Source organism: Orbicella franksi, chromosome 9, assembly GCF_964199315.1.
Source record: "Orbicella franksi chromosome 9, jaOrbFran1.1, whole genome shotgun sequence".
Classification (NCBI taxonomy): Eukaryota; Metazoa; Cnidaria; class Anthozoa; order Scleractinia; family Merulinidae; genus Orbicella; species Orbicella franksi.
Window position 1 is genome coordinate 5,717,354 of NC_138153.1, and position 18,709 is coordinate 5,736,062.

General features: G+C 37.7%; 2 protein-coding genes across 2 annotated transcripts; one reads left to right on the forward strand and one right to left on the reverse strand.

Annotated features, from left to right (window-relative positions):
* Positions 1–1,653: 1,653 nt before the first annotated feature.
* Positions 1,654–12,497, reverse strand: LOC145497006 (ATP-dependent (S)-NAD(P)H-hydrate dehydratase-like). The gene is made up of 9 exons (XM_081476782.1): positions 12,179–12,497; positions 11,942–11,987; positions 10,792–10,880; positions 10,065–10,173; positions 9,862–9,912; positions 9,531–9,635; positions 8,402–8,525; positions 7,652–7,778; positions 1,654–4,149 (listed from the first exon to the last, which is right to left on the reverse strand). The coding sequence occupies exons 1-9, from the start codon at positions 12,490–12,492 to the stop codon at positions 3,948–3,950; spliced, it is 1,167 nt and encodes a 388-aa protein (XP_081332908.1). The 5' UTR covers positions 12,493–12,497; the 3' UTR covers positions 1,654–3,947.
* A 121-nt stretch (positions 12,498–12,618) lies between these two features.
* Positions 12,619–18,490, forward strand: LOC145496998 (ferredoxin-fold anticodon-binding domain-containing protein 1-like). The gene is made up of 4 exons (XM_081476769.1): positions 12,619–13,104; positions 14,264–14,423; positions 15,159–16,128; positions 17,404–18,490. Exons 1-4 carry the CDS (start codon positions 12,621–12,623, stop codon positions 17,725–17,727), a joined length of 1,938 nt encoding a protein of 645 aa, XP_081332895.1. The 5' UTR covers positions 12,619–12,620; the 3' UTR covers positions 17,728–18,490.
* The last annotated feature ends 219 nt before the right edge of the window (positions 18,491–18,709 follow it).

Here is an 18,709-nt window from a genome sequence, read left to right on the forward strand (position 1 = left end):
TTTGTACGGGTATTTTTGATATGCAACATCGAAACACCCAAGTACGTAAACACGAATAATCATTCCTGATCATATTCAATATCATATCTTTATGACCACGAAGAATGCTTCATTGTTGTTTGGTTAAAAAATACATAGGTTGATAAACTGTATCAAAAAATTGAGATCATGAAAGTTACATGTCTTTTGTTGGGTTTCATGTTCGTTGTAAAATCAAATCAAATTAATTACCGATAAGAAAGAACCCAGTAAACAGGCAGCAGAAGAATGAAGCTTTTAAATTATTTCTATCGTGAATAAATCAGGATCGGCTTGCAAGGTCAAAAAGGGCCGCATAATCAAAGTTTAATGGTTTCAACAAACGGAGGAAACTGTCAACTCTTTAGCGGCGCATTCAAGCGTTACGAGAAACACCTCCCCCAGTGACAGACTTGTAGACAGGCTACGAACCCGAGGGGGGCTAAGACGGGGTAGAGGTTGAATACGACCAGGGTAGCGTCCGGTTTCTTGCGGCAATTTGACTTTGAAAATCCACGATGAAGAGGTTAAAACAACACTCTTGAGACTGAATGAAGAGATCTTGAGTCTACTTAACGATTTTCCTTCCAGCAGATAACATCTTCTTGAAAAAGTCGCGTTCCGTTTACTGTCTAGTCGTGCGTTGTTTATCGTTTTAACTCCGTGTGGTCCGGCCTGCTGCAGAGTGGCGTTAATTCAAAACAGCTGGTGATTATTCTGGAACGGCGGGAGTACTGATTATAATTGAGATACCCTTTTTTAAACGACAGGCCTTGATGCTATCGCACAGCTTGTCTACCAACCTTGAAATTGGACAGAGGCGCGAAGTACAGCTCGAGCGAATAAAGAGGGAAGATCCCTTTTCTTTCACGCTGACTCTATTCTGTATTTAGTTGTTTCTTTGGTCTTATTTTCATCATACAAGGCCCATGATACATTTTCAACACTTAAAAAAAGACGTGCTTTTTAGGCTAAACAACAGACCGCTTTCTTTTCCAAACGCGCCGCACGGGGATCCCCGTCCAACCCTTTTATCCGATTCCAACTTGTTTCTTCTCTGCTTCAAATTCCAATGAGAAGAGAGATGCCCGGAACAACGTTAGTGTAGAATGAGGAGAATACAGAGGAGAATGAAGCTCAATAAGTGCTGACTGAGAAAACAGACCGCTCTTTTCAGGAATTTGCCTTCAGTGCTCCTGTCTTTTCAACAAAGAGTATACCGATTACAACCGCTCAAACCTTGAGTGATAAAAGTTATTGGCTTTATGTAAGACAGAGATATGTTTACTTTGGCTGCTAATGAAAGATTCAGTCTGGGCAGGGGTGAAAGAGGGGAGCGGCAGATGCCACTAATTCTCCAAAGTCTTAAAGGGGCGCTTCCACGGCGATTTTGCTTCATTTTTTTCAAGAGTGCTAAAATCATGATTAGCACCTTCGCTCGAACACGGGACGCTCTTAGAACACCGAGAAAATGTTCGTACTCTTTTGAACTTTTAAAATCCCACGACGGCTTTCCATGACCTTTCCAAATTTCCAATAAACTATGTTAAGCACTGTTGCTCTCAAAGCGTTGTCAAAATAGTCTATTATTTATGATATTTTCCCACATCATGAGGTATAAAACGTGTGCTAGTGTTATTTTTTTTTTAATATTTTTTTTACGGAATTAAATCCGGTTTTTTGACTTGCCTGTTATTTTTCAGCTTTTGATCTTTTTGCTTTTCATTCTCAGAAATGTGCTATTCTATGACTTTCCATGACTCACACTTCAATTTCATGACTTTCTAGGCCTGGAAAATAAACTTCTAGAATTCCATGACTTCATGTTTTCCATGACCCGTGCGAAACCCACCGGGGGAGGGTTCTCCACAAAGTTTAATTAAGGGTGGCTCCGCCCCGAGGTCCAACCCCTGACCTTTTTGTATACTATTTTGACAGAAAAGGCATCCCTTTCACATACTTTCATAACTGGCCCATATTATGTATAAATCGCCATATTATGAATAAATTGCTTGTCATTTTCATGTACTACTTAATAAATTAAATGATCGAGCCATAACGTGTTCAAAATATTTTAATTAAAGGCTCTTTTAAATAACTAAATGACAGATTTCCCTACCCTTTCATATACCTCAATTTGTTAATTCCCTACCCTTTTATATGCCCCATTATAGTGAATTCCTTCAAAGGGATGAGAGGGAGGGGGAAATTGTAAATAGTTTTCAGCCAAGACAAAGACAAACTTTGAAAATGTCTGCGAGATCTTTTCTTGCAATTTGACGTCACCTTACTCGTGCGAGCGTGACTCATTACAACACCACTTTTATAGTTACAGAGCACATACAGCGGAACTCGGATTTCTCGAACCCTCATCTTTTCGAACCTCCCGTAAACGCGAACCAAAAGTCGTTTCCCCTCCTCAGTCGAACACTGTAATTTTACCCCCGATTTCTCGAACTATCCGATTTTCCGAACCAATTTTCGTTTCCCTTGGAGGTTCGAAAAATCGGGATTCCACTTTATCTAGTAATTTTAGCAAAACTAGACAATGTGTGTTAGTTTTACATTAATGAAAAGTCATTTTCATGATAGCGCTACTTAAAGCAGTGACGTAATTTTTGTTTACTTATATATTTCGGTAATGACGTCGCGCTGGGATCGTACGTAGTTTTGACCAGCAAAATTCTTGACTTTTTCAATACCTTCAGAACGACCTTTTACAACAAATTATGTTTGTTTTTTCTTTCAAGACTTAAGCAAGATGCACTTCTATTATCTAATGCACTGGCTGGAGTTTGAAACAGAAAAAAATATACTCCAACCCTTTTCCCATTTTTCGTGTATATATTTTTCATTTTCTAGACTTTTTTCATGTCTGGAAAACTAGTTTGCAGATTTCCATACTCTTAACAAACCTTGGCCAGGTTTTCGTTAAAATAAAAAATCGTTTATTCCACTTTTTTGCACGACGTGCAATGAATTAAGCAGTGGAAGTTACAGCAATAATAGTGCCATGGCAACGGTGTTTCTGCTTACAGGATGCTGTATCCAAATTTGAGGTTGGTAGGGCTAATTTATCGGTTTTAATGAGATTTAGTTTCGTTTGTTACAAAGCAAATGTTCTTTAAATCTGATCTTCTGGTTGAGGGTGGTTCTCAAAAGAACTGTTGTTGGTGAGTGACGCTTCGACAACCTGAGCGGAAGTCATCTTCAGAGCCTTGGGATATGGTGGCAAAATAAGGTAGGTATGACCGAAAAAGGACGTCAGCAAAAAATTCCCTTTGAGTAGACTGATCAATGCTGCCCTCGAGTAGGCTCTCATCTTTGGGTTTCGCGTTCATTTCTCAGGCTTGGCTCGCGGCTTCGCCGTTCCCACAAAACCCTAAACAAGGGAGCCAACTCGCAGGCCACGTCCAACGGTAGTAGGCACATAACAAATATTTGTAAATTATATTTATGTAGTCAATACGTGATAGAACTGCACACCGCTACTGTAGGAACGACAAAGCTGCCCTACCTCCTTCAGTTCCTACTGTTTAGTTAGGATTTCAATAATCTTGCACCCAGGCCTCCCACGGCCAAGCGGAAGGCGTCAAAGTGAGTGAGATCTGGGTAGGAGATTAAGATTTCAGTAGAGGACGAGTCAGGTGTGATACGTAAGGCTGTTACACGAAATAACAATACTATTTTTAATCTTTCTTTCTGATTCTGTAATTCTTCGCATTCACATGTTACGTACAATCTTTATACCATGCCAACACCACGGAATTCTCATTGTGTAAATTTATTAATTGTGTCATTTAGGAAACCTTTTCTAAAGCAGCAAAAGTGTACGGCATACCTTTCTCTGACCTCACTGACGGCGTTTTTTCTTATGATAATCGTAAATATTTTCCGTAAATGGACCATTTCTAGAAACTTAATATACTTTACACCGTGTGTTCTTGTCTCGTTACGGGCTCATCTTGCTTTTTTTCGGGAAATAACAATTCAAAGGCGTCGTGAATTTCAGGAATCATATCCGTAGTCGTCATGTTCCGCCGGTACTTCGCGAACGCCAGTCTGTTGCAGGTTCTTGTAAGTGCGCAGGCGCCATAGGCTGCCACCAAGGATCGACCATAAGCGCATGCCCTGTAAGTGGATGAGAAAGAAGACTGTTGTTACAGAGAAAATGTTCACCATCCGGTGCCTTTATAGTACAGGTATTTTTTTTTTTTTACTAGAAAGATGATTCTTACGCAAAAATTAGCATGCACTGACAAGGGGCTTTGAATGCGGTTTAACTGTCATTTTTTAACTGATGGCTGACATCTAAAATCTGTAAAATTAAAGCTACTAATAGCGGAGAAAAGGCCGAAAATTTAGTCTGAAAACTGTGATTCCAGGGCCCCTGTTAGGCACGTTAAGTAAAACGTGAAATCCCTACAACACTGAATTCAATTTTCCAAAGAGGATTAACATCTTATTTGTTAACTTAAGGTGGTATGGTACCCTCAATATGGACCAAAAAGTTTGTTTAAATATGGTGAAGAAAGATCAATTGTGTGCTATTGCACTCAAGAAGAGAAATTAAATTTCTAGAGTTTTACTCAAAATGGTTGCTATGGAAACCAGCCACAGCCTTTTGAAGTAGTGTTTTATAGTATTGATGCCAACACTTCCTGCTCTTTTACAAAACAAGAATTGACTGTCAAATAAGCTTATCATGTAAGTTTCTGTTTTGTTCTGTGATATGAACCTAAGTTTTGACAGTTAACTCTTATTTTCAGTGCTTTTTACAACTTTATTTGGCAATAACCCTATTTTTTACCACACCCAGTGGACAAATCATCTCATGTCACGTGACAGACCTTAAAATGTTACGATTTGTTTGGTTTATATCATCATGACACTATTGGTCTTTGATGAGCCCAAGTTTCAGAAATTCTACTTAAAAACCTTGCAAAGTAGAAATGTTGGCGCGAAGTCAGTCGGTACAAAAGTAAAATTTTGAGAAAAATGCACTTTAAGTTTCTTACACGGGGTATTAAGCATTTAACAAGCCACAAATAGTGGGGGGGGGGGTGCAGATTGGATCTCGGGGGAGGGGGTGCAATGGTTGTTCTATTTTGTAAAAAGTTACCGCAGTTGTGGGAAATATTCCGTGTCATAAGGGAAATGAATGAACCTGTGATGGCAATTTGAGGCAAAGCTTTTCACAAATAATTATACCAATTGAGTTGTGCATGTCTTAAAAGTTTTTTCTAAATAGTTTCGTTCATATAAGTTAAAAATAATCTATATTTTTGGTCACATTCTTATAGTAAACAGTCGTTGCTATGGCCGTCGCCATGTGAAAAAACTTATACCACTGTGTACTTTCCTTAAATTTCACACTCATTTGGAGGGAAATTCGGCAAGATCGTTTCAAAATGTTTTTGACAAGTCCTCAAGGGTCTTAAGTCTCGTATTTCCAAGAAATTGAATTTTTCATGAACATCGCCATATTTTAGGGTACCATACCACCTTAATGGGGTCTTATACTCTCAGATATAAATGTTTCTCTAAAAAAACATTTTTTTGGAACATAAAGATTCAACATCCCTGTCCATTTGTAAATTGTATTTTGAAATGATTTTCCTCTAATTACTCCCGAATTTACTTTTAAATTAAGAAATCTGAACACTTCTAGCTATATTTCAACATAGCAACACCCATAACAACCATTGTTTACAGTCTAAAAGTACTCACAAAATGGATTCAATCCAGTACATTTTAATGATACTTTACACAAACGCTTTAAAGATGTGTAGTTATGAGAATTTTGCATCATGGTCCTCAACATTGTTTCTTCTACTATCTTATACGCTCCTTATACTTGGTTAACATTTCTATGACTGGTGTGTATTCAGGTGTTCAATGAAACAGTTATGTAAGACCTTTAAATAAACCCCTCCCCCTGCTCCTAACCTCCCCCCCCCCTGCTAGTTCACAGGGCTAATTTGGGCTCACGGAGACCGAAGTAAAACTTTAAAGCCCTATTTCTCAAAATGACCAGATAGACGGATCATCAATATCTTGCACACGATATCTGCACTGCGTTTTAACCGAATGTTGTCAAATTTTCAACATTGATGAAGGACATAATTATCTAGGTCTTAAACCTCCAAAATTTGCAATTTATGAAATTTTTCCCTGTTATTTAGTTAATATAGTTAATATTAGTATACTTTTTCAACATTTCACGAGAAAAACCCCTTCAAAACACTGTTTTCTGAGGTTTGTCTCCTGGACAACTTGCTTATGGACAGGATGAACTTAACTCCATACATCTCAAATCATTCATTATTACGTTATTGTGTTTATAATGAACACCACTTTTTAACGCTTAGTTAGTTATTCATTAACTATCGTGGCACGTGACCTGGAAAAGCTCATTTTTGAAGTCAGAGTGCAAAGTCCTTTAACGTGATACCAAAACTGTTCCACAGAGTTGTTTTGCAAAAAGAACAAAATTTTTAGCTATAAGACCACCTTAAAGGCATGGGTTTTTTTCCTTTTGAACATGATATCTGGTACGACAAAACAGTTTTTGACTCCTGCTGTTTTTTTCAGCTAGCTAGCTTCGTCGATCGAATCCACAAACAAGGTACATCTTCCCTCACTAGACCAATGCTAGCAGACCGACGAACCTTTCCCGCCAAAAACCCACATGATCAAAGCATGCGTCCAAAATGCGTGCGAAAAGAAAAACATGGATGCAGACAGGTGCAGGGATCGGTAGCTTCACAGACATCTTGGTCATCTTTCCCGAGCTTTCTACAAAAACTCTTCTTCCACCACTTTAAACTACGAAAAGAAATCTTGGAAAAAATCTCAGACGTCAGTCTATGGTTGGTTAATTTCTTCTTTTTTGTCCAGTCTTACTTTAAAGTGGATTTTTAAAGTGAAGAAGTCAATTTCTCTAGCCGTTCTACTTTGGGTCTTATGTCGACTTTCTCGTCTTTACAGTTTCCCTTGTCGCAAATTTTTATGTGAGTTCTGTGATCAGTTCTGACAGCAAGTGCCGATAAGGAAAAACATCGCCTCACTAGAAGCGCAATCAATAACTTAAAAGTGCTTTTTGATTTTTGTTATAATATTCCGTTTGAACTAATTTCAAATTTAGAAATTAAAACCATAAGCTACCAGGTAAAAGAATTTATTGATCAAATTTGAGGGATATAGTTTCACTGGAAAAGCCGTGATTTCAAAAGTTCTTCCTGATATTCTTCCATATTCATCTGTCCGTAAACTGAAGCTGCAGTCCACAGGAGAAGTACTTTTAAGGATCCTCGCCTCCCTGCAATGCTTTTTCCTTGAAACTGACTTGATTGATGAGATCGTCTGTGAGGCATTCTTATCTTGTAATTCATAAATATTTCAGAGCCTTGGTCTTCTTTAAATTATTGGACATCAAACTCCAGACCAATTTCTCATATTAAAATTTGTGCTCCATTTGCCTCCCCGCCCACCCCACTTTCAGACCTCGAGTTCAATTCCAGGCTTTTTCATCATTGATCTATCCTTATGACTTTCTAAAATTCGTTTTTTAAGACACAAATCTTGACAATTGATGACAAATTTGGTTATTAACATGAGAGAACATAAATACCTTTCATCTTTACTCATTTTCTTGAATGCCATATCAGCCCAGTGGAAAAACACTCCCATAGAACCAGACAAAAGGTCACCTTGCCCTCCACAACGTCTGTTGCTGCCTTCTGTAGTGCAATGGACCACTGCGCAGGAATAAAAATAAATTATTGCAATAATTTTATCAAAATAATCAAAGACCATTTCAGTGTTTTCCACCCCAGCTGTGAAAACATACAGTAATACAGCTGAAGTGTGAGGTCAATGTTTGAAAAATTTGACTTAAATAAAATCTATGAATGGTGAAGTTAAGATTCCCGCCATAAGATTCCTCTGCTCAAATTTTAGTGATGTAACTAAATTGTGCTTGTATACTAGTAAAAAGTATACAAGCTTTGACAAGCAAATGTAGGAAAACTTCAGGTAAAAGTGACTACATGTACACGCTTTTGTTTATGAGTTTCAGAACCTCAGTAGAAACATGTTTTGCCTAAAATCTAAAGTTAAGAGATGAATAAGATGCAAAATTCAAATTTTGCAGAAATAGCTTGGACTGTAATAATATTATAGACATTCCTCATGCAAACACTGTTAAGCGTGCCATCTGATGCTGGCACCCATAGCAAATATGGCAAAGGAAAGCTTTAAGGGTCTATTGCAGAACTAACACAGAAAGGGGCCAGTTCCAGGCCACTATTTTTAGAGCTGTCAACAATCCTTGTTATCTGTGTTTTCCCATTTCATAAGTAAATGGTTAATCATTTCTTACCATCTTTTCCATCAGCAAGAATGTCTTCTTGTCCTTTTCGACATATTGTGACTCCACCTAACTCTCTGCACAACTGTGTCACATGATCTGAAGTGTCTATGGAGGGGTCGGGTTCACGGCCAAACTAAGAGATTTCCAAGCAAATTGCAGTAAGCACAAGTAAGAAAAACAAATTTACCTACATAAGCAAGACACAAGCATTAAATTATAAAGATTATGATTGTTCTCAATATTAATTAGTACAAAATAATTCATCATTTTCCTAACTGATTACATGTACCATACATTTTGTTATGTTAATTGTGACAATTTATATTTAGTGTTTGCCACCACATTGTTTCTTATTGTTGTCACCTGTGAGCTTGACATTATCAATAATATTCCATTATCAAGCTGTATGTAAAGGAAAAAATGGATGCTGATCATACTAATCCTAGGAGATAACAATATTACATGCCTAATGGTACTCAGTGGACTCAGAATAAAGTAATTATCTGGGTTCAAGCCTGGATGGGGTCCTTGCTTGTGCATTTGGGCAAGAGGTTTCACTATGACAGTGCCTGGTATGGCCAGGGAATTCATATAAAATGGCACGGGTAAATTCTTTAAGCAGCATGATAAAAATGTGACAAAAATACCCATATCCACACCACGGAAAGTCATTGGAACATCTGAGGAGGGTGAGGGGGGAGGGGGGAGGGGGTGGCCTGGGTCTCAAAAGCCCCGATTTTTTAAGAATAATATGAAGCTATAGTGGGCAAATATTTTCCCAAGGTGCAGAGGTTCAAACCAAAAAAAAAAAAAACCCTTCCTCACAGTTAATTATCTTCTGGAACAACACAATGCAAGAGGTAACCTGTAAATGGACAGTAATTCTGATATACTGTAGGGAAGCAAAGGTTTCTCTAGCCATGCTAAATGCTAAATCTCAAGCTAAGTGCCAGTAATTAACACATGATAAGACACATTTATTTAATTGAATATGTTTTTAAAACATGTTTTTCCAGGTAAATGTATTAGATTTACCAGCGCAATATATAGGTGTTCAATAAAAATGTTTTTATTACTGCTTTGAAGGCATTGAGGATATACCTGTATTACACAAACAAAGCTAGAAAATCAAATTCACCATTGTGCTGTACAGTCTTGTAAATTCCATAGCATTTGGTGTAAGAATTGTTTTGGTATAATTCTTGATTATGTCAGGGTATGATGTTATCATATACAGTCCATCCTAATGAAACAACAGAAGCACAGAGTTAAATTATTATCAACCATAATCCTAGCTAGATTAGCCAAGCAACTGTACATCAATAAAGTTATACAGTTGGACAAGATAAATGAATTTCTGTTACCTCAAGCTCACCTGATTTAATTTTCTGAGGGCTTATTTTACTCTCTTGTCACAGTCAGTGTGCAAAGAAAACACAAATCGCAAAAATCAAGAAAGCTTACTCAACTGCATCTATGACAAGGAGTTTTCCCTGTTCCTTTGCAAGCTCAAGCACTCCCTGTGGGTTAATAACACAACAGTAACATTACAGGAAGTTTCAAGATTTCTCTGCTGTCAAGACAATTCTAATAACCTACAGCAAAAACCCTTTCTTGATACCCGTAATTTAAAATCTTGAAACAGATGAGATAAGTGACATTATACATTTACCTTGACATTTTCAATGATAGTTGGGTTTCGTCCCATTCCTGGACCAACAACAAGGCAGTGAAGTCTTGAAAGCCAATCTTTCACCTCCTTTACTGCTGTTTTTCTATCTCTGAAAATGACCAGTTCAGGACAAATGAAGTCATAAAATCAATTACATGCACTAATATTTTACCAAAGGGCTACAATTTTTTTAAAGCCATTTTTTTTGCAAGGCAAATTTGTACTCATAGAAAACAGGGCTTTCTCTGGGAAGAAAATTTGGCCTCAATCAACATTGCTATGAGTCATGGCTGGGAAAGAAAGGTTTCATTGACAGTTCAAGTTGTGGTCCAACCATAGTGATCACACATTCAAGCAACGATGACACTTAACAGTATGAGATGACCTCTATTTTTGCAACTGACAAATGAGCCCAGCACTGGGTTGATAAATTAAAGTGGGCTGAATATAAATCCTTGATAACATAGGTCATACTGGGATATGAAAACTGAGATGTGTTAGGGAAAGTTATTTAACAATAATTATTTATAGTCATGAATTTGGTCTGCTAATATATTAATGACCACGCAGACATGACCATCAGTTTAAACCATCACATTAAACCATCAGATTGTATCATTATTTTCAGTTGGTAAAAACAAAACAATCATCCTTCTCATATCCTCATTTCTCAATTGTTACAAAGGATTAGAGAAACATTTTGTATGCTACATCTCAATGTACTTACAAAAGTGGATGTACAATAAGTTCAGGGCTGTATGACTTTATCACCAAAGCTGCATCACTTGTGCAGAACACATGAGACAAATCTGCACCCTGCAAACAAACCAGGTAAAGTACTGTGATTTTTAAGACAACACATCTTAAGACTCTGATCAAAGTTGAAAATGCTTGCTGGGATGTAATCTCCTTCACAGCTGTTATATAGGTCACTGTGCAACACTTGTCCCCTAGGCTTGATCACCAGCAGCTGGGACGCAGACCAGACACGAGAGAGCGGTGGAAATCGAGCCTATTTGTCCCCAGTAACAACTTCTTAACCCTGATACAAACTCTTGATCCTCATGGAACATATTTATTGTTTTCTGGCACTGCATGACAGACAATTACAATTCACAACCCTTTTCAAAACTACATGAAAGAAGTGAGGACCTTTGGGCAAACCAAAGTGTCTTTGAGAGCCTCTAGGACCTATTCACCATGCACATCATTTCCATTCATGAATAACAAGCCTGGTCAATTGACCTTTTCACGGTTTCTGACCATGACGTCATCTTGATTGGGGGCAAACACAGCAAAATTTACAGCTTAAATGTATGGGAAAAGTTAAAACTTCAATGTCCAGTAGTCTGAGAGTGGTTGACATTCTGAAGATTTCATGACTTACAGGGAAAAGATACATGTACCCAGCAAAAGTGTTTTTTGATCACATTTTGAGAACATAGATTTGCTGTGAGACGAGGAACTACTCTTTAGATTTTTCATACAAATGTCTCTAATTTTTCCTGTGAATTGTGGTCCGGTTCTAAAGACAAATGTATCAAAAAAGGAAAACCTTAATATTTTTGTGACTTTTCTAGCCAGGCTATTTCCCTCAAATTTGATCAGAACATTCTTTTACCTGGTATCGTTAGGTTTTAATTTATAAGTATTTCAGAAGTTGAAATGTCTGTGAGTTGTTAGACATTAAATTATTGACTTTTCTCATACATTCACTGTAATTTTTTCCGTATTTGCCTGTCAGAAACCATGAAAAGGTCTATATAGGATATCCAGCCATCTTGACAAAACAATGCAAGCGTGGTCAATATTCCACTTATTTCATCAAATAAAAGATGAGTATTTCAAATTAATTAGATAAAATAAATCAGACTTACTGCTTTCAATGCTGATATTGCCGCAAAATATGGAGCACCTGTATACCTGTCAAAGGATTAGAGGAAGAAGGGATGTCTCTGAGGTTAAACTTGTCAGCTTTTATAACAACAACAAAAATTTTACAGGCAGAACAGCATATCCAGGCAAATAAAAAGAAAAATGGGCACATTTTAAGAGAACATATTGAAGTTGCTCTCCCGTGCCAATAACAGCGGCAAATCTTTGACATGACTTACTCTTGACATCCACCTATCACCCCTATTCTGCCCAGCTGTCCTTTGTGAGAACAGTTTACAAGAGCAGGGATGGTTTCCCTCACAAGTTCCAGACAGCTGCAGTGCTTCTTTGGAGACCTGACATGGCTGGTATCTGTTGCTGATCTGAAACGACCATCGAGTTTATTTTCTCCCCCAGCGAAAGTAGTTCGTCTTTCCATGAGAAATCGAATTTTCGTGATCTTGCTAGGGATAAAATGCCTTTTTGCGACATGTAAGGAGATGTTACGGAGCAATCCGCCCATAAAGACAACGATATTCAAGGCATCTAGCATGACGTTTGAGAGCTGGGTCCTAGTACGTAGTTTACATGACTGTTACACCATGAGGTTAACGGTATGTGCCGCGCGAACAAAATGGCGGACTCAGCTGCAACGGCTTTCCACTGATTCAGTGTCTGACTATGGCTTTACTTGACCCGAAGTTTTATTCAAACGATGTTTTGGTTGTCGGGGACGGTAACTTTTCATTCACTGTTTGCTTAGCGTCTGCGTTATCAGAGACGTCGGTTAAGATCGTGGCAACATCTCTGGATTCGCGCGCTGCCTTGGCGAACAATGACTTCGCTGTTGAAAACATCGATAAATTATCAGCTTTTAAGAACGTGGAGATCTTGCATGAGGTAGACGCAACGAATCTGACTGAAAACTTTGGCCCAAGGATCTTCGACCGAGTGATCTTTAACTTCCCACATACTGGTGGAAAATCAAATATCGGCAAGTCGAGAGAGCTTTTGGAGCGGTTCTTTGCAAGTGCCGCACATCACGTTGACAGCAATGGGGACATTTGTGTGAGCCTTTGCCAAGGCCAGGGAGGGACACCTTTGGACAACCCAAGAAGGGAGCATGGAAACACTTGGCAGGTTGTTTCTCAAGCCGCTAAAGCAGGTTCGTAGTATAGCTGGTAGGTAGGTAAAGTCTGCGTACGAGCCAAGTGGCCCTTCAGGCCCGCCGGCTCTTATCTCCTTAAGTTGCATGAAACGACTAGGAGTATTTCTACTCCCCCTGGATGGGATGCTTGTCCATCGCATGGTTACCCCCAGCATTAAATTGGCCGGTACCCATTTGTACACCTGGGTGAAGAGAGGTACCGTGAGATCGTAAAGTGTCTTGCCCAAGAACACAACACAATGACCAGGCCAAGGCTCGAACACGGACCTCGCTGATCCGGAGGTGAGCGCAATAACCATAAGGCCACTGCGCTTCCACATAGTATAGCTGAGTATAGTAACAAGAGCATTTTGATTTCCTTTGCCAGTCTCCTCTTTGTCTCTGTTTTACCAGCAAAATAAATATGGGGTGTTACATAAAATTCAAATTAACTTTACGTTTAAGTCCTCCCCCCAAAATAAACACACATTTTAACAATCTATCAATCAATCACGCAATAAACCCACCCCCTTCCCCCTAAAAAATTCTCAGATGCAGAAATTCTTCTAAGCACAAGCTCCTTCAAGCGACATATGCTCAAAGACCTAGAGCAGTTTTCAATTGAGTCAGTGTCAACAGTAATCAGGCAATTTCTTTAGTTTTGGTTTTACTATGGTGTGAGATTGGCTAAGTAGTCTATTTGGTAAGTAATTGGGTTTGGTTTTGGCGTTACAATGCTCAATTGAAAACCGCTCTAAAGTAAATGTAGCCTCAAGCCCTCCATGGTAGGGCCTGCCTTGTATTACAGCATTTCTACGATGAGCATGAGTTTGAACAGAAATAAAGGAAAATATGGAAAATATCCAAAAATAATGGTCTAGTTTTGTTAAATACTACAATGTGAGTTTGCTGAAGCTATTAAAGAGGTGTTGGCATAAATAAAGTTGTAGATGTACTGACATGGATTTCAATCATGGAATCCAATCAAATTTTTAGTTGTTGATGCATTCTAGATAAATGGATAATTTTATCTGGCAAGTGAAAGCTTGAGAGAAGACAAAACTGAGGAGGACTTGGTTTTGTCCTCTTCACTTTGTTTAAGAATGAAATCAAACCTGGCCAAGTGTGCGTGCTCCATTGGTAATCAAAATTCGTTTTTTACTTTCCAAAATTATAGGGCTAATTTTGAATGCTGTATATCCATTTAGAAGTGTAGATTATACTTCCTACAGAAGTGCAGGCTTTCGTGGACAGCTTGGTAAAGGTTTCCACACTATTAATGGACTTACTCATGTGTTTGTGCCTGGAGTGCCACTGGAAACTGTCCCAGACTTGCAGTAAGTTTCTTAAAAAAAGTGTCAGCATTCAATGTATCAAATAGATTCCATGTTGCCATACATCTGTTCAGTAATTGATCACAGATGACATCAAAATGTGGTAAGAACAGAAAATTTGCACACCAGGCCATAGCCGAGTTTGTCACTGATGTTCTTACCACATTTTGACTAATCCAATTGCAAGAATAACTTGACTCAATAAACAGTTGTGATGCATGTATTGATAAAAATATGGTTCTATTGTATCAACAATTATATGTATTGTTCACTCTTCAGTCTTGACGGTTGCAATAAGGATAGTGTTTACATAACTTGTGATCGGACACATGCTTTCTTACCTAAAGGCTAATCTGCTTCATTTCTTGTTTGAAATGAAGCTTCAAAAAGAGACGGCCATTTCTGTTTATCTGTCATCTTTGATAAGGTTTTCTGATGATGGCCCACAAGTCACGCTATCCATCATCTTTGAATACACTATCACCATCAAAACCACATGAATCTCACCATAAACCTACTATGAACTGGGTGGAATGTGGAATGACTTGTAATTCCATTGACTAGACTAGCCTTTCAAAAATTGCCAAGTTGGATTTAGATTGCTTTGCCATATTGAGAGCAGAATGCATGCACTTGCTGTGAGCTCCATCACATTGCACAGGCAAAGACAATGTCCATAGCTTTCTTCCCATGTCTTTTCTTACCAGTTTCCAATTTTACCTTTTTTATCTTAACCAGGAATTTTATTTCCAATTCCAAGACCATCTTAAGAGGCCTCTACCCAGAAGATGGTCTCAGTTGTGTGCCTGGTAATCCTGTTTCTATTCTGGTCAACAAGCTGAGAAGTTTCTTCTCAAATCACAATGTCTGTGATACAAATGTTGGACTATTTGGCAATTACAGCGATTCAGAAGACATATCAGTGAGTAGGATGAATCTGCAAGCCGAACATTTGAACACTCACGGAGAAGAGTTTGTAAAATCTCAGAAATCATTAACAGATGCCAACATGCCACTTTCAAGCAGGGTTCTTCAAAAGCTTCAAGCAAGTTGTCACTCCTTTCTCATTAGTGGTACTGAGCTTGACTTTTTCTTTTCTCCATCCTCCTATACTCATCCCATTAGACATAAAATTGTGGTTGGTTGGACTTTCACAGAACCAACAACAGCTTCCAAACTGAAAGCAGATGTGGATGGTGTTCTACAAGCATTCACCAAAGAAATTTGTTGTTCTCTTGAAGACTTAAGAAGAGAAAGTGGTTGTCAAAGCTTATCACAAAATGATCCTCTTTCTGGTACAGCTTCAGTGGTATTTGAGACAGTCCAATTAAAAAGTGGAAGGCAGACAAAATTTGAAAATGCCAGAAATGCTGCTAGTGCAGGGATTGGATGTGAATGCAAAAATCTAGCTGAGCAAAAGAAGTGCATTTTTTGTAGGTTGGAGAGCCACTATCTTGGGCATAACATCTCTCCACAGGTTTCTATCAGTAGCCTTTTTCAAGCTTCCACACAAACTAAACTCTATCACAAAGAGAGGCTGTTGCTAACTTTGGGTCTATTGGATTTTGAGAAATCTCCACATGATTGTTGTGGTTGGCTCATGGAAATTGACATTGATAACTTGGTTATGGCTTTGTATGGGATTTCTGATATACAACTGCTGTGGTCAAGGGATCAAAGGTTTAAAGAACAGTTTTCAGGCCTAAAGGTAAGGCTATGAGTTCACTGTCCATTATTGTCTATCTGTTCGACACCATTCAGTAGTCTTAGCATTCATATAATTATTTGCACTCTTAAAACAGTCAAACCCCCAGTTGCAACCATCTCTTGTAAGCAACCACCTCTTCTCAGCGACCAGTTTTCCAAAATACCAAAAGTTTCCAAGTCAAATCACTACATTTGGAACCTCTTGTAAGTGACCACCTCTCATAAGTGACTGTGACCACTTTTAGAGCTTAAAGTTTGAAGTTTTCCTTTGTTTTTAACCTCCCGTAAGCGACCACTTGATGGAGCAAAAAATGGATCATAAGGTGTTGTAACATTATCGTATTCCTGGCTACATGTAGTACAAGAAACGGAAATCTCTCAATGGGAAGAACTTGATTTTTTTTCTTGAAATTGACTTTTACATGAATAAACTGTATAGTTCAACTGTATAGTCACTAAATATTAAATTTTCTTTCAAAAATTTTTATTTCACCTTGCAGTTAGAAATAATTATGACAATGTTATAGATTGAAAACAAAAATGATTGGGTGCCGGCTACCCAAAATAACCCAAGAGTTAAAAATGTCAGGCAGCCAGTTCAAAGATATTTTACATGTTTAGGTCAGGGACACAAACAAACAAACACTCACGCACACACACAGTAAAAATGCAAACCCTTTCAGCTGGTAGCATAAAGTTTCTTATTTACTTGTTGTCATTCTCTACATGTTGTAATAATTGATCTTTACCACAAGGACTAAACCATCTCTACCATGTACTGTACTACAGTGTCTACCATGTGAAGACATGATTGATCATCGCAGTTATGCACACAACTAAACAGTTGTGAAATTTGAGTCTGAAAAAAATTCAGGCCTGAAGGGATTCAAACCCATGACCTCTGTGATACTGGTGTAGTACTCTACCAACTGAGCTATCAAGCCAACTGGGAGCTGGTCACCTTGTGAGTTCGTAATATACCTGTAGATGGTGAAGAATACAAGTGAATATATGAAAGATCATATATTTGAACTACGGAGAAAGATGTGAAGACATGATTGATCATCCCAGTTATGCACACAACTTAAACAGCTGTGAAATTTAAGCCTGAAAAAAAACTCAGGCCTGAATGGGATTTGAAACCAACTGCTTAAGTAGTGTCGACCATGTGGTTGAGTTTTGATAAAACTGGAGCCAGTTCCTTATAACTTTTCTATTGTTGAGTTATAAAATGGTTGTTCCAAGTTTAAAGCTCTATCATTCAATAATATTTTAGGTCAGTCAGCAGTTTCCAGACCTTGGGAAAGAGTTTGTGCCGTTCAGTCTCTTTCCTCCAACCTACATCCATGACATAAGTTTTTGGATAACTGAACATATGACAGAACAGCAGTTCTTTCAGGATATCTATGAAACCACGCAAGGATGTGTATGTGATGTTTGGTTCATTGAACGTTACCATGATGTAGGACAGGATAAAGTGAGTTACAATTACCGCATGGTTTACAGCTCATGTGACAGACCACTGAGCCATATCCAGACAGTAAAAATGCAAAACTTATTAAGGAGAAAGCTCTTGAATTGTGACGTTCAACTCAAATAACAATTTGTAGATACATGACTGTATAATGTACTAATGAAAAACGAATGCATTGGCATTTAATGTTAGTAAAATATTTTTTTATTGTAATCTTGAGATTACATGTAATTTGTAATACAATATTAGCTACCAGGTTTCAAAATTTTAACAAGTGTAAGCATTTTCAAAATTGCCCCTGGATAAAACTTCTATTGATACAAAATTTGTAGATATTAATTTACTGTCAAATTTGGCTTGGGCTTAGATAATGTTAGGGTTATGATAAGACTCCTGCCACTTTACCTTTATGATCTGGGTATCTATTTTATTTTTATTTATTTATTTTTTTGTTATAAAAGTCAGGAAGCTTATTACTGTCAGTTATGTCAGTAACAAGATTACCGGTAAGTGAATGATTGACCAACTAATTTATTAATAAATATTTTTGGGTCTGATGTTTTGTTATTATTTATTTATTTAGTAATAAACTTTATTGGTTTTTAAATCATAAGCTGTCAAAGCCAGATGATTTTTGTTTGGTTTTAAAAGCAAAGCAGCTTTTTACTGATTGTTACTGACTGAGTAACTCAATTGAGTGATTGACTGACCAACTAATTTATTAAGTTTGATATTGTTTTTATACTATTATTTTATTTAGTAATATTATAATCTTTATTAGTGATAAAATTGTAACCTGTTAGTCACATTATGTTTCAGATCAGTATCATTTTTTTTCCTTTTGTACATACATACATACATTTGAAAACTAATAAAAAGTTATTTCGTACTTGTTGCATGCATCTCTAATTTGATATTATAGAAGAGCTTTGAGCACTTTCTGAAGACTCTTTGTGTCCAGAGCTTCCATTAACAGACTACATATTTAAACACTCCAAATGGCCTCCACATAAACAAAAGAGAGATATTTCTATAAAATAACATGTCTTATTTGATGAGAGAGAAGCCCTGTGAGAAAGCAGCAAAGATTCATAGGAAGAAAAGGTCA

Bases quoted from the DNA above. Each gene is read 5' to 3' on its own strand.
- LOC145496998 (XM_081476769.1), top strand. From the start codon at position 12,621: ATGGCTTTACTTGACCCGAAGTTTTATTCAAACGATGTTTTGGTTGTC. The intron at 13,105-14,263 runs GTTCGTAGTATA...CCAAAATTATAG, and splicing joins TTCTCAAGCCGCTAAAGCAG to GGCTAATTTTGAATGCTGTA. The intron at 16,129-17,403 runs GTAAGGCTATGA...ATAATATTTTAG, and splicing joins AACAGTTTTCAGGCCTAAAG to GTCAGTCAGCAGTTTCCAGA.
- LOC145497006 (XM_081476782.1), bottom strand. From the start codon at position 12,492: ATGCTAGATGCCTTGAATATCGTTGTCTTTATGGGCGGATTGCTCCGT. The intron at 9,636-9,861 runs GTTGAGTAAGCT...TTGTTTCATTAG, and splicing joins AACTCCTTGTCATAGATGCA to GATGGACTGTATATGATAAC. The intron at 8,526-9,530 runs GTGAATTTGATT...GAAATCTCTTAG, and splicing joins CAAGACTGTACAGCACAATG to TTTGGCCGTGAACCCGACCC.